Genomic DNA, 14995 nt, shown 5'->3' with positions numbered 1-14995 from the left:
GAAGCATGGTTGAGGAGGAGCAACATATTTTCGGAATGGAATTTAGCCAGGCTGCCGCTGCTTACGCACTCTTACGTCATCACAGGACTCACTGCGAGACTGTGAGAAGAGAAGCGCGCGAGATAGAAACTTGAGCGGGGACTTTTCTTAACAACAACGCAAGCTCCAGTCCAGATAGACAGAAGCTGGTTTGTAGCATCTTAAGCGCATGCATGGGGGATTTTTATCCAACCAGTAAGATAAGAAACGTACTATTGGCAGTTGTGTTGTATTGAAGTTACATGCCAGGGGAAATATTTGTCAGATTAATTTAGTATTCAACTAGATAGATTGCAAACGGTATCATCATCGACTCTCCCAGGTAAAAAACTATCACAGACCAGGGAGGGAAATGTCTTGGTGGTCGCGCGGGTAAGTTGCTAATCATGCCTTACGCTCTTTATTCATCATCTACTAATTTGATTGTATTTATACTGTGGTCGGTGGCTAGATATTATGTTTAGTCTCTGCCGGCAGAGTTTATTTAACTCGAGTATTGGCTGGTTAGCTTGCTGGCTACATGTCTCAAGACTGCCGCCTTTTTAGCAAAGCTGTTGACTTGTAAAACTCAACTAGATGGCTTCTAATGTTGAATTTAGTATTATTTTAGATAGATAGTAAGCATAGTTCCATGTGCATATTGTCTGCAAAGCTATCAAAATAATATAACCATTTAATAATAAGCCCACTTTGCATGGTTAGCCGGTTGAATAGCTCTAAACTGGCTAATACTAGCTCAGCTTGAATGTAGTGACAAGCCCTACTCGTCAAAATCCAGTTTTTCGTGCAGTCTAGGCAATCTAATTGTGTTATAATTGTACATTGCTGTATCATACACACAGGTACAACATTTAATTGCCTAAATGCAAATACAACTTAAGCCAAGTACTTTCCAAGTATTTTTCTTGTGATTGTTAATAATAGTCATGTATTTATTTAGCAGCCTCTTTATCTAAAGCTACATATCGAGGGGGAATCGAATCTGCGTCTTGTTCTGCACTCAAGTGCTCTCCACTAAACCTGTTCATCTTCTCTGAACAGTGATGATGGGGAGGAAGCTATGTGTCAGGATACAGACTCTGATGTGGCAGAACAGAGAGACTATGGGAAAGTGAAGGTGAAATGGACACAGGAGGAGGTGAGTTTCAATAAAATTTGCAATAGTTATTAGTTGTCAGCGATCCACTAGCCAAACATTAAAATGTCTCTTGTGTTGTGCTCAGGATGATAATCTGAAAGCTTTAGTTCAAAGCCGGGGTCCAAATGACTGGAAATATATAGCCAGCTTTTTACCGGTGAGTTCCTTTAGTCCTTTTCTGCAATATCCTTTCAGTATTAAATTGCAGCTGTTTTTCGTTAAAAAGCATATGTACTCCTTTTCAGAATCGCACAGAACATCAGTGTCAGCTCCGCTGGTTCAAAGTTCTGGATCCAGATCTGGTCAAAGGGCCTTGGACCAAAGAAGAGGATGACAAGGTGCTTTCCATTTGACCCATTATTTGTGCTAGCATCTATCTAGTCAGTTTACCCAGTTATCCAGATGCATTGATAAACCTTCTGAATACTTCCACACAGGTCATCGAACTAGTGAACATGTACGGGAACAAGCAGTGGGCTATAGTGGCCAAACATCTTAAGGGCAGGCTAGGGAAACAGTGCAGAGAGCGCTGGCACAACCACCTCAACCCTGACGTGAAGAAGTCCTCTTGGACAGCCGAGGAAGACCTCATCATCTACAAGGCCCACTGCACACTGGGGAACCGCTGGGCTGAGATAGCCAAGCTGCTTCCAGGAAGGTAGATGCTTTTACTGGTGCTGGAGTATCACTCAAAATCTGTTATCTTTTTTTGTTGTTGTTGGTGTAATTATAATGGGGCTTGGGTTACTGTTACATGTATATGTTTGATGAATATACTTTGGTCCTATATTGTTGCAACCCCAGACATATGACTTAGTCAGCTATAATGTAAAAAATGAACACATATCTCTACAGAACCGATAATGCTGTGAAGAACCACTGGAACTCTACCATCAAGCGCAAAGTGGAGATGGGCTTCTATTCTGGGGTTGTGTGTCATCCTAAGGAACATGAAGAGTTTATTGCTTGTACCAGTAAAGACATACAGGTAAGTCTATATTGCATGCATGTTGTCCTCAACAAAGACAATCAGCAATTGTTGTCAAGTTTTTAATGCAAGCTATATACAGATGGAGCACAGCAGTGATGGGTGCATGGACAGGGACTCAGGTCAAGAAACTACACTGCAGGTGAGAAGGCAAACAGTCAGTGTGGTCATAGTTGGGGTGTTATGTGTCCTGTGTGGCATTTAATGTTATATGATGGGCATTTGGGTCCAACATTTCAGTAAGGGCCTTACGTTTGTTGACCTGTACATTTCCAAATGGATTTTCATGTTTTTGTCACCTCCGACAGGAGACTTCTGACTCAGCTGCTGTAACAGATACGCCAAGAGAAGCAGGTTCCCTCAGGATTTTTTCTCCCCAGCAGTCAAAGGATGGAGGTGGCCCCAAAAGTGACCCCGATTCCACGGGAGAGACGAATACCACCTGGGTGGTGGATAGTTCAGGCTTCCTCTCTCCTACAGGCCCTGCCTTAAAGGAGGTCATGGATATGCTGGATGGGGTAAGAACACTGAATAAGATCATTCTTCAGCCTATAGGAAAGTAAATTGAATGTCATTTTACTTTGCATGTGATACTTTCATACACGTATTTGCAGACCCTCCATGATATTAAATAGTCAATGTTTTCTGCTTCTCGTCAGGACCCGGATGTGTGGTGTAACCTGGCAGCCTTTGATCTCGCTGAGGAGAGTCAGAGCCCAGAGAGACACCAGTTCCGTTTGGAAGGTAGTGCACTTCAAGAGTTAAGTAAGGGAAATCGTGGAGAACTGATCCCGATCTCGCCTGGTGGTGTGACACCCCCCTCCATACTGACCCGTCGAAGTCGCCGTCGCATCGCCCTGTCTCCTGACTCCACTAACTCCATGACTCCCAAAAACACACCGGTCAAAATCCTTCCCTTCTCTCCCTCACAGGTAACAGTTGTTAAAATACACTATAGAATAGTGTTGTGAATTTATTTTCTTCATTATCTAAAGACTGCATTTCTAGTTCTTCAACATGTGGACCAAGCAAGACACTTTTGACCTGGAGAATCCCTCACTCACGTCCACGCCAGTATGCAGTCAGAAGGCCACGGTTACAACACCATTGCACCGTGACAAGACTCCACTTACCCAGAAAGAGAACTCTGTGTATGTGTTCTCATTTGACCCATTAGTCCTCAAATTCCTCCATTTTATTATTGGGAACAATGTGTTTTGCTGTTATTTTTTCTATGTATTTTATATAAATATTTGTGTACCAGGTTTGTCACACCGAACCATAAGTCTGATCTATACACTACTCCTCGAACTCCAACACCATTCAAAAATGCCATGGAGAAATTTGGTCCGTTGCAGCCTTTGGTAGGTCCCTCTATACCATTGCCAGGATATCTGGAGGGTTAGAACATTTGAATGTGATATGTACACCTTCCTTCTAATGGTGTTTTTCTTTCTAATCATGTCCATAGCCCCAAACTCCTAATTTAGAAGAGGATTTGAAGGAGGTCCTTCTCAGAGAGGCTGGTATCACACTGACTGTGGTGGGTGACACTCCCCCTGAGCAGAGGCGGAAACAGGTGGTGAGTGACAACAGAAGTCCCCATCTAAATCAGGAGCATTATTTCTTTGTTTCGGATTGTAATTTAGGAGAATGCAAGATCATTGGCAACACTTAACTTTTAGCAACACTTAGCCATAACTTAACTTTTAGGGAATTCAATGTGATTGCTGTAACACAGTTTCTCATATTCAGCATCGACCTCCAATGAAGAAAGTGCGCAAATCCCTTGCCCTTGATGTCATTGGCTGCAATGAGAATCTCCCTGCCAGACACAAGTCCATACTGTTTGAGGCTAAACCCTGTGTTCAGGTACATAACGCAAATTACATCTGTACTTTATGCTACTAGTACTAGTATTTGTTATGCATGTTGATTTTGTGTCTCTTTTTTGTTGTTGTTTTTACAGGCAGAGTCCCTCTCGGACTCTCTAAACTCTTCATCGTTCTGTAGTAAGAGAGAGGAGAACGTCTTGGACCAGGGCTTCATTGTGGGTCCCTCTGAGAGCATGCATCCCAGTCCATCTCTGCCAACCCCAGTAAGCGTCAAGAGCCAATAAAGTGCCTTCTGCATTCGGATAGACATTTAGTATGCAGGATTTCATTGTGATACATTCTTTTTTTTCAGATGTCTCAGGCGTGGGAGGCTGTTGTTTGTGGACGAACTAAAGACCAGATTATAATGACAGAGAAAGCAAGACGCTATCTTAGCTCACTAAAGTCCCATGCACCTAACAGAGCCCTCATCTTATCCTGAGCCGATGGTCACTACTCTACACTACTGTAATGTTTCTGTTGTCTTAGAATGTGTTATAATCTTCACTTTAAAAAAGTTTTAACATTTTGGATTTGTTAGAAAAAAAGGTTCAAAAATGTACATAAATGTAGTACAATAGATGCTCAGCTGTGCTTCTGAATGTCTCTAAATGAGGCAACCTTCTCCTGATCCCCTAATATTTAGAACAAAGTGGTTATAGTCAAAATGCGAATGTAAGACTTCACTCTGTTAAAATTTCTAAGGAAATTAGGGGCCATAACAATAAGTCTAACTATTGCTTATGTAGTTGTGTAAGTCTAGCATTTCTTATAAAATGTGTTCTGCGTTAAAGCTTGAAAATATTGTAACAGAGTTTATGTAGTACCACATGATTTAAGTACCTGTTAAACTGATAATGAATGGGACTGAAAAGATAGTGGTTCTCCAATATTGTGTACATATGTTTTATCACTCCTACAAATTATAGATTTAAGATACATTTTGAAATGCTCTATGTATAGCAACAGAATCAGTGACTGCTGGTCATATTTGTATAGTGTGATGTATATAATAATTATGGAGGGTCTGTCTATCAAAACTTAAATATGTATTTAAGGTTTTTTTTAATTCATGATTGATCAAATGTACAAAAATAAATAATTGTTCTCCATCCTTGTAAGGGTAAGTTATATGAATTAAAAGGACACATTGCTGTACATGCATGATGCAAATGTATTAAACACATAACTTATTGTTTAGTGTAGTTTCTTTGTTTCGTCATACAGCAATCTGGAAATGAGTGATTTGTAGGTTGTAGAATCATTAGGTGTGTTCGACTTCATGCAGCGCCGGCGCAGCAGAAGATGTTGGGGACCAATGAGAAACGAACACAGAGTCTGAAAGCGCCATCCCATTTCTGATGACTGAATTTCCGGTAAAGAAGAACCCGGCAATGTTTGAAATAAAATAATTATTTTATATTGGCACCATATTGCGAAGAAAGACTATTAAGCGAATATTTATCGAGTTGAATTGTGTACATATGTCTACATCAACTACAAAGGTGCTCAAAATTTCCTTATTTACCAATGTTGGTTGATGTCATTTCAAAATCGTGGGGAAGGTAAATTAAAACGGTGAGGTTAGACATAACATTATGCCAAACATTTAGAATAGTAAGCATTTTTTATTTTTTCTATCCATCTTGGAGAATGAGAAATGTGTATTAGAATATAATCAGGTTTCCATCATTGAGCAATAATGATAGTTTACGACTCCTTCCACCCCTCCCCTTCAGAAGTAGTCTTACCTATAGAACCCGGAAACAGTCGCCGGTTTTTGGTGACGCTGCATTAGAAACGGCAAGACATGGCACAGCCTCGTAAGTATTTCTGTCTGGTAGGTTTTTAATATGAAATTGATCCGCTTCCAAGGAATGGTTTCTTGCAAGCAAAATTGGTATAATATAATGTACACTTTAAGTGGCAGGACGATAAAAATGCGTTTAAAAAAGACGTGCAGGCAGCGAGCAATGCAATTTAGCTATAAAGCTAGCCAGTCTGCTAGCTCACGCTCACTAGCCTGTCAACCTCTGCTGCTAAAATGCCATAGTTACCCGTTTTTTAGCCAGGTAATATAGAACGTTTATGCACACGTCTGTTTAAAGGTATCGCTTGTAAGTGTACTCGTGTGTACCAAAGGTGTAGCCACTCATGACGTATAGCTTGCTAGTCAAAGTCGGTGAGAAACAAGGCAATTTTCCTCTACCAGACTATTACGTTTAAAAACGACAATTTCGGAGATTAACATGCATTGCCGATAATTTCCTTTCATATGACACTGTTTCTGAATCAACAGGATTGTTCAGCTTGGTCTTTCTTACCCTGGCTCTTGGAGCCCAGGCTCTGACCCCATCCCATTATCTTTCTCGCTCTGATGTGGAGAGACTTCAAGCCCTAATGAGGCAGCCCTTTACGGATCTTGAATCTGCATACTACTCCATTGTTGGTCTTGGTAAACTTGGGTCTTCCATTGCTGATGAAGGTGTAAGTATAAAGAAGGTCGATGTTCTTATGCAGCTACTATTGCAATTGGTCTTCTTGTATACCTTTTGTTTAGTGTGTAATACAATTATCATAAGGATATCAACCTTGTTTTTTGTAGACAGTTGTAAAAAAAAAAATTGTAAATTTTATTTGCAGGATGCCTGCCAGTTCCTGAAGTCCAAGCTTGACCCCACGAGTGTTGATTCCCTCTTCTTTGCTGCCGAGTCCAGTCAGGCTATTTCAGGATGTGAGGTAGCTGCAGATTGAGAGTTGTTTTTTAATGCCTTTGAAACCATGTATCTTGTGTAAAAACAATTTGAGCGCTGGACTGCAGTCCCATTTCTCTGTTTTTTCTTCTTATTGAATGCATCCAGTCTCAAAATGTACCTTTTATAATCCTCTCCCCTTGTTTCAGATTCCGGTGTCAAACGAGACTCGGGACCTTCTACTAGCAGCAGTCAGTGAAGACTCCAGTGTGACTCAGATCCATCGGGCTGTGAGTGCCATCAGTTCTCTGGGGCTGCCTCTTGCCTCACAGGAGGTTGTCAGTGCCCTTGCTGCCAGGATTACGAAGGAGGACAACGTTTTGGCGTGAGTATTTATGCTGAAGGTTGAGTGTTCCCCTCAATCTTTTCAACATGATCACCTGGAATGGCATGTCTATTCATTATGGGAGCTCTATTGGTTTATTTAGTGAATGTCTCTTGGCAGGATCACACAGGCTCTTCTGACCGCCGCTCGGCTCTCCCAGCAGGCAGAGCTTGGGGGGATCCTGGAGGAGATTGAGGTGAGTTTCAAAATTCCATCAGGTTTGGTTGTTTTTCCAGATGCCCTATTTCTCTGTAAAGTAGGCTCTGCAGCTTCAGTGTATATATTTGATTAATTATTACGATTATTATTATTGTATTTGTATTATAGTTGTTGCAAACAGGTTGTGCCTTACTTTCCCTTTTCAGGATCTTGCTGCACGCCTGGATGATTTGGGTGGAGTATATCTGCAGTTTGAGGAGGGACTTGAGGCAACTGCCTTGTTTGTGACTGCAGCCTATTCTCTGTCAGACCATGTGGATATGGAGCCCCCTTTGAAGGAGGTACACTATCACGTAGATGTCAGGAATAGGAAAGGGATGGAGATATCGATCTTTGTGATTCAGTAATTGTAAAAAAAACGATGTACCTACCAATGTATTATGCTTTAACACTAATCAAATATAATCTCAACACAGGACCAGGTCATCCAGCTGGTGAACTCTGTTTTTAGCAAGAAGTCCTGGGATTCGCTATCTGAAGCCTTCAGTGTTGCCAGTGCTGCTGTTGCCTTGTCCAACAACCGTTTCCATGTGCCAGTCATTGTCAGTGCCCAAGGGCCTGCCACGGTGTCTCACAGCCAGCCCACCCTCCAGGTACACCACAGATAGTCTGTTTCTAGGCAATTTTTTTTTGTATTGTTGTTTTTGCACCCCTATTGAAACCATGTCTGTAACTGACTATGTCTTTATTTTTGATCCATAGCTTCTAGTTACTAATGTGCTTTCCCAGCCCCTGGCCTCAGCCAGTGTGGTGGTGGAGTCTGCTAATGCCCTGGCTTCCAAGAGCGTCATCCTCAGCCAGGCACCTTTCACCTTAAGAGAGTAAGCATTTTCCAGAAGAAAATTTATTTTACGATTTCTGTCCAGTTTTTAAAGATGTGCTTTAATAATAATGTGGATCTGATTTTAAGTGGTGTTTTTGAGCTGAACTTCATGGCCAGCCAGCCAGCTAGCGGATATTACCAGTTCACTGTGGCTGTGACTGGGGACAGCAGATTTGTTGCCAATCAAGTTGAGGTAAGCTGGCTTGGCTGGTTTTGTAAACATTTAATAAATTAAATACAAGCTAATTTTGTTTTCGTCTGAGTTGGAGTGGAGTTCTAGCATTAATGAACTGTTCTAACTTTAGCACAGTGAATCATTTGTTTCGTTGGCCTTTGGCTTTTGGGTTAACAAGTCATGATGAAGTCTTGTTCCTGATGAAGACTATTAAACTATTATGTAGCTTTTATCATTTATGTAGCAAATTAGACATAGGAACGTTGGTAGTGCTCTAATGATGACCACAGATGAAGCCAGAAGCAAGAAGCATGTCAGAATTGTAATCACTATAAATGTGACAGTAATCACACCACTTTGTTGGAATTAGCATGTGAATGTCAAACCTGATCTTTTATGTTAAATTCTATCTCTCCTATCTTCTTTTTAGATGAAAGTGAAGGTCTCTACTGAAGTTGCCATCACTAACATGGATTTGTCTGTGGTGGATAAGGACCAGAGCATTGGCACTAAGACAACCAGGTCAGTCTCCAGGCTATTTCCCCTGAGGACCATTTGTGTCCCAAACACCAAAATATATTGCTCAATGTCTGTTTTTCTCTTCCAGGGTGGAATACCCCTTCAAGGCCAAGACCTCCTTTACCGCTGATGGCCACCAGAACTTTGCCATGTCCTTCCAGTTAGTGGATGTCAACACTGGAGTTGAGCTCACCCCCCACCAGGTTTGTAGTTATCCTACTTCATCTTCATTTCCAGTATAATAGAACAATTCTTTTACCTTACCTTCCAGATTGGAGTCAGTAGTTTTCTTTCTCTTGACTCATCAGACATTTGTCAGGCTGCACAATCCGAAAACAGGCCAAGAGGTTGTGTTTGTGGCAGAGCCAGACAGTAAGAACCTTTACAAGTTTGAGCTGGACACCGCAGAGAGAAAGTCTGAGTTTGACTCAATGTCTGGAACCTATGCTCTCCACCTCATGGTTGGAGATGCTACTCTGGAGAACCCCATTTTGTGGAGCGTGGTAAGTTTCTGGATCGTAAGGATTAACTATCAAATCAAATTATCCAAGTGTTCCTTTGCTTCTGAGCTCAGTATCAATAAAGGTTTCTGTTTTTGTAAGGCGGATGTAGTTCTCAAGTTTCTCGATGAGGAGGCTCCAGCCACCATCCAGTCTAAGACCCTATATGTGCCAAAACCAGATATTCAGGTAAACAAGACGGTCGGTCAGACACAGGTTTTACACGGGAACATCCCATTCTACAGACGTTGATTCATGTTCTTCTGTGCTGCAGCATCTGTTCCGTGAACCAGAGAAGAAGCCTCCCACGATGGTGTCCAACACCTTCACCGGCCTGATCCTCTCCCCCTTCCTCCTCCTGCTGGTGCTGGTGAGAGACACCCTCGGTTTACAATCAGTATTCATTTCAGAAATTGTTTTTATTTAATTTTTTTGGATGTCGAGAATAGCTCTTTAAAATGGGACCATGCATTTTCAGTAACAATGCATGTTTTGATTAAAAATAACAAAAGCAATGGTAAGTACAGTACATCTGTTCTTCACAAAGGGCACTTGAAGTGTTAAGTGATGGCCACACTCAGGAAGGCTCAGTTCATGTCAGTGTTTTTCAGTGAAAACCGTTGAGTTTTTATGACATCATGAGGCCTTTCATTTACAAATAGCATTCTCTTGTTCTCATCCTGTCTCTTCAGTGGTTGAAACTAGGGGCCAACATCTCCAACTTCAGCCTATCTCCCAGCTCAGTTCTTTTCCATATTGGCCATGCAGGTTGGTACTGAGGGTGGAGCCCTGCATTTGAAAAGGCACCGTGTGTCACATCATGCTTGTTTCCATGATTCTTAAAAAATGTGCTTTTAACCAGCTCAACAATATGTTGTTGCATTTCAGCCATGCTAGGTCTGATGTATGTCTACTGGACCCACCTCAACATGTTCCAGACTCTGAAGTACTTGGCCATCATCGGCAGTCTCACTTTCTTGGCTGGGAATCGCATGCTGGCCCAAAAAGCAGTAAAGAGGTAAGCCTCCTGTTAGCAGTACCTGACAACCAGATGGTTCCTAGAGAGCTGTTGACTGCAGAGAGGAAAATGCCCCTTTCTGGATGAGGACCATTGTGATGCTATGGGTGGCCTCTTGGCACTTCATGTCCCTGTGGTTGACTGGTGCCTCCGTCCTCGTGGCACTTCAGAGGGCTCTGCCGGCCCTCAGTTATTCTCCAGGGGCCCATGTCTGCGCTGGGCTGGCAGAGGAGTGGAGACCCTGCTGCAGAGCTCCAGCCTGACGGGCCCTCTAGTGGGTCTTACCAGTCGAATCTGTGTGGGTGAGGAGCTGAGTGGGCGAATCCCTCAAGGCCATCAATTTGAAAAGCTCTTGATAGGCCAGAGGCAGACCTTTCAGTGTGTGTCACTGCCTAAAGACGTCAGGGTGTAATCGCTCAGTTTCACTGTGGAGGTACCCTGCTTGCACTTTCCTGTCTGTTCTACACTGCCTTAGCCTTGTTCTGTACTTTATCACAAGTCAACATGATTATGTTGTGGGTGTGATTATAAGCAACGATGGAATATTCTTGCTTGTAGGTTTTCTTCTTGCTAAATTGTTTACACTTCAGCTAGCCATAGTCTCCTCTAGCTAGTGCCTGTCTCCTTAACCCTCCTTCCTCTACCTGCTGTATTTCTCTCTTTACTCCTCTTTCAGGATTGCTGCAGAGCAAAGTAGTAGATTGGCAAAATATAGGAGCCTGCGGTAAAGGCCTCTATTCATATACAAAATGGCCAGTCTTCCGGGTTAAAGTAAGGGCTTCCCTATGGTTTGCATCCCAGTGCCTCGCCATTGGCCTGTCTAATGCATGACTGTGTGGTGGTGCTCATTCACAGTGAACTTCCCCATGTGATACCGATTTCAAACCAGCCCCTTTCTCATCTCACCGTCATCTGACCACATATAGTCCACCTTTTACTTTCTTTACCTCCATGTTAGTACTTTAACCTGCTCAGATCAAGGTGGATCATGATACTGGTCATACCGTATCATTGTGTTGTGCATGAAGTGATGTGCCATGCTTGGGCATTTCTCATAATCATCCTTGTTGTTAAACAGTCCATGTGAGTTTGATAGTCTGATTCTAGCATATTTAAACTGAAGATCTGAATCCTCACATGACTCTTATCCACTCTGAGATGATTCATGTATCCAGGATATATGGATGCATTTAATAGGCTTTTGTGTTAACAAATCATTGCTTGCTTTTCTCTGTGTGATGACTGGAAAAAATAACAAGCCTTTTCTTTTGCAGAATTGAAAGTAAATGAAGACAAAACATAGAAGAAGATTGAAGATGCTTAAACATTTGTTTCCAAGAATTGAAGGACACAAAGTCAAAATGGCATATTACGTGAATTCCTTTTTTGTTTGTGTTATCAGTGTGTCTTAAAATGTCAGAACTGAAGCTCACTGATAAGACATTCTCTCACTGCAGGCTTTAAAGCTATCACTTCTTGCACTTCATCTTGTGATTTTTTTGACAGTGGGCTATGGTCGTTTTTATGGTTTCTTTATGAAATTTGAATGGATTGGGGTTTTTGTACATTCTTGTTTTCTATTTCTGAATGTCTGTCTCACCACTGAAGTTAGCACCCAGTTTTACAACATGTTTAAGTGCATTGAAAGTGTCATTACTGGCATGGTCAACATCAAGAACCTTTCATGGAGCCATATAAGATTAGCTTGTACAAGTACTGAATTAAATGTTTTCCCCTTTGATAAAAACAATTCCATGTGGAGAAGAGAATAACTGATGGGTAATTCCAGAAAATCAGATGTTTTGTAATGAAAGGAAATAAAGAAAATGAGAATTATTCTGTCACTTTCTTGAGTCTAATTCAACTACCGTATAAGCATGTCTTCATATCTTTGGATATGAAACAATAGTGCTTGTGAAATAAACACTTTGGGCAAAAAAAATTAATTGAAACACATTGACCCGTATAAAATCTCCTTGCTTTATTGTGAAAACATTGCACTTGCATAATGTCTTGAAAACAAGTATTGTAGAATGTGGTAAACTGGATGTGTTGGTTCTTCATAAGCTTATATGTGCTGTAAAGAAACTGTTGAGATGAATGTCAGGGATGCTCAGGGCCCCATGTTCCCACAGACACACCTGCTGTTTATGACCAGCCCTTGCTGACACAACATAGAAGTCTGTAAAGAGCAAACATGGATTTAGTCTCTTGTATGGCTTATGTCTTTTAAGTCTTATGCATCGAGGTCAAAGTTACCTGGATTTCTTGACATTATGTTGTCCCCTAAAACTCTGTTGTCTTTGAATGGAAGTTAGATCATGTTTGTAGGTTCCCTCATAGATGTCTGATTGACGTTTTACATAGCTTTCTGTGTCCTCTCTGAGTTAAATAGATTAGAATAAATACACATAGTTACACATGTTAACAGCTTATTCCTTGTGATACAAAACTATAACCAACAAACACTTGTTTAAGATTAGACGACAATGACGTGTGGATGTCTTTTGGACTATTTACCTAAGCCGTTTTCCCATGATTGTCTGAAGAAACTTTCGGGCAGAAATTTGACCCAGGACTTTCCTGTAGCTGTTTGTGAATATGGCATCAGCATGTCTTTCTGACCTGAACAATAGATAGTTATGAGCACATCAGGAACAATGTGATCGAAACCAAAACATTTTTTATCAGAACTTTTAAATCAGATACTCTGCACAGCTTCTAGTAAGAATTGCAATAGTGAACAAGAAAAGAAAACTGTCTGTGGCACTAACCTTATCTCAGATTTAGTAAGGGGAGTGTTGTCCTCTTGCTCCTCTGGTATTTGATTTTCTATGGAGGAGGTCATCAGGATGGATGTGTCCCTCTGTCCAAACCTGGCAACATACAGCAAACCAGCTATGACAACTATCTGTAAACTATCTATACCAAACTATTTGTTTTCAAATATGCAAAAATATGAAAACCACAATATTCAATCTTTCAGATGCATCTCTGTTTTGTCATGAATTATCAAATGTGTTAAGTACAGGGTCTGTCTGTGGTAGTGTCACTTGTAAAACAAATAATCACATGCCAGTATTTCAGATGTATTCAGGTCACATGAATGCCCAGTACCTCATCTCCATAATAATTTTCTGTTTCTTTGTCCGCTAAAGCTGTGATACTGTGCAAATGTTTCACCTTTTAGTGACTAATACAGACAAGTTGACCCTTGTTAGCATAACAAGAGCACAGGGCACATTATGACAAGCAGAGTGACCCATGAGAAATATAATGCATCATATTCATAGACAGTTTGCTGGCCGTGGTGATTTCTTTCTCCCTCATGGTAACAGAGTCTTTGTCAAACACATCTCATGTTCATCAGTCTATTGTTATATGATTATTGCACACAACCATTGCTCATCAAAGACAGAACATTCAATAATTAAAAACAGAGTATAGGGTAACTGTGTAGGCTACAGTTTACAAAAAAACTGTGAAAGGTTGACCATTGTTAAAGTATAAACCATACTACTACTTATGCATTCAAAAAATCTTGCAGCAATTTGACAAGACGTTGCAAATAAAACATATATGTTTTGTCTGTTTCATAAAAATATGCAAATGAAAAAAATACTTAGTTAATCAATTATTGTTCTCAGACAGTTGGTCAATTGGCTTTGTGCCTGAATAGTAACTCACAAGGTTGTCATAAGGAATTCCGCAAATTCTACTGATTCACTCAATGATTCTTGATGCAGTTCATAGATGGTTTTTAGATGATTGTTGTAGCTCTATTGACAATAATTCTGACTGGGTTTTTTCACTGTTTCATTTATGTCCTTCAAGAACATAATTTAAGTCATTTTAGATATGTAAATATTAAGGTATTATTGTAGTAGAACATAAAACCATAATTCAAAGGCAACTTTATATTTACTTTATACTTTTCTGGCATTTGCCAAATTAGTTCAATATTTTCACATAAATTATGATTATCCAAAGTCTTGTGGAAGTCCTTTGACTTACCTTATTGATGGGTAGACTGGGGAGCCTGATAAAGACATGACCAGGCAGCAAAACACCAGCAGTGCAGCTCTTTCCATCATCATGGCAAGGTCTGGGGAAAGTGGACTGCAAGAAGAAATGACAGTGTTAAAATTACATTACAAAAAACGCTGAAACCACAGTTTGCCTTACTTGGCCTCATATCTTTGCAGTGGACATTGGGTTCCAGTGAAAATACACAGAAAACACTCAGCAATAATGCTTTCATTCTGTCATCATAATTGGGTTTACTTTAAGAGTTTATCATTTTAATTATAAGTGTGACATACCTTAACAATTGTCAAGCGTAGTATGAATGTACTAAATATGTTACCTGGATTAATCCTTTGAGTTTGAAAGCTTGTTATCCTGCTATCCTATCAATTCTTTGTGTCTGATTTTTTAATCATCTCTACCTTTGTAAATTGTGAGGTTCAAATCACAGGACAGAGACTGGATTTATAGAACTCTCCTCGGAATAAACCTTTTTAACCAAGCCAATAGTAGAGCACAGTGACATCATTTATGGTAATATTCCGTTTCTCTCTCTCTCTCTCTCTCTCTCTCTCTCTCTCTCTCTCTCTCTCTCTCT

General features: G+C 40.7%; 3 protein-coding genes across 6 annotated transcripts; 2 read left to right on the top strand and 1 right to left on the bottom strand.

The window, feature by feature from the left end:
• The first annotated feature begins 29 nt into the window (after positions 1-29).
• On the top strand, positions 30-5234 carry mybl2b (v-myb avian myeloblastosis viral oncogene homolog-like 2b). Of its 2 annotated transcripts, XM_062463966.1 has the most exons (16): positions 41-188; positions 362-411; positions 1081-1177; positions 1263-1334; positions 1423-1515; positions 1615-1835; positions 2033-2165; positions 2248-2307; positions 2474-2683; positions 2825-3097; positions 3174-3316; positions 3430-3529; positions 3637-3747; positions 3921-4037; positions 4135-4263; positions 4353-5234. In XM_062463966.1, the coding sequence occupies exons 2-16, from the start codon at positions 392-394 to the stop codon at positions 4479-4481; spliced, it is 1908 nt and encodes a 635-aa protein (XP_062319950.1). In that variant the 5' UTR covers positions 41-188; positions 362-391; the 3' UTR covers positions 4482-5234. The 2 variants fall into 2 exon arrangements, with proteins under 2 accessions (XP_062319958.1, XP_062319950.1); XM_062463974.1 differs by having other exon boundaries at positions 30-411; positions 2477-2683.
• A 533-nt stretch (positions 5235-5767) lies between these two features.
• Positions 5768-12207, top strand: rpn2 (ribophorin II). Of its 2 annotated transcripts, XM_062463921.1 has the most exons (18): positions 5768-5862; positions 6339-6526; positions 6683-6778; positions 6942-7117; positions 7238-7313; positions 7483-7617; positions 7753-7929; positions 8039-8157; positions 8247-8352; positions 8765-8856; positions 8942-9056; positions 9162-9356; positions 9456-9542; positions 9628-9723; positions 10046-10121; positions 10242-10371; positions 11048-11142; positions 11646-12207. In XM_062463921.1, exons 1-17 carry the CDS (start codon positions 5850-5852, stop codon positions 11097-11099), a joined length of 1929 nt encoding a protein of 642 aa, XP_062319905.1. In that variant the 5' UTR covers positions 5768-5849; the 3' UTR covers positions 11100-11142; positions 11646-12207. The 2 variants fall into 2 exon arrangements, with proteins under 2 accessions (XP_062319905.1, XP_062319915.1); XM_062463931.1 differs by lacking the exon at positions 11048-11142 and having other exon boundaries at positions 5782-5862.
• Positions 12208-12337: 130 nt separating this feature from the next.
• On the bottom strand, positions 12338-14836 carry ghrh (growth hormone releasing hormone). Of its 2 annotated transcripts, XM_062463944.1 has the most exons (6): positions 14694-14836; positions 14386-14490; positions 13146-13247; positions 12892-12996; positions 12631-12753; positions 12338-12553 (listed from the first exon to the last, which is right to left on the bottom strand). In XM_062463944.1, the coding sequence occupies exons 2-6, from the start codon at positions 14466-14468 to the stop codon at positions 12520-12522; spliced, it is 447 nt and encodes a 148-aa protein (XP_062319928.1). In that variant the 5' UTR covers positions 14469-14490; positions 14694-14836; the 3' UTR covers positions 12338-12519. The 2 variants fall into 2 exon arrangements, with proteins under 2 accessions (XP_062319928.1, XP_062319937.1); XM_062463953.1 differs by lacking the exon at positions 12631-12753.
• Between the last annotated feature and the right edge of the window lie 159 nt (positions 14837-14995).

This window comes from Osmerus eperlanus, chromosome 1 (genome assembly GCF_963692335.1).
Source record: "Osmerus eperlanus chromosome 1, fOsmEpe2.1, whole genome shotgun sequence".
NCBI lineage: Eukaryota > Metazoa > Chordata > Actinopteri > Osmeriformes > Osmeridae > Osmerus > Osmerus eperlanus.
The sequence above is the reverse complement of the archived record's forward strand: the minus strand, read 5'-3'. Positions and strand labels throughout refer to the sequence as shown.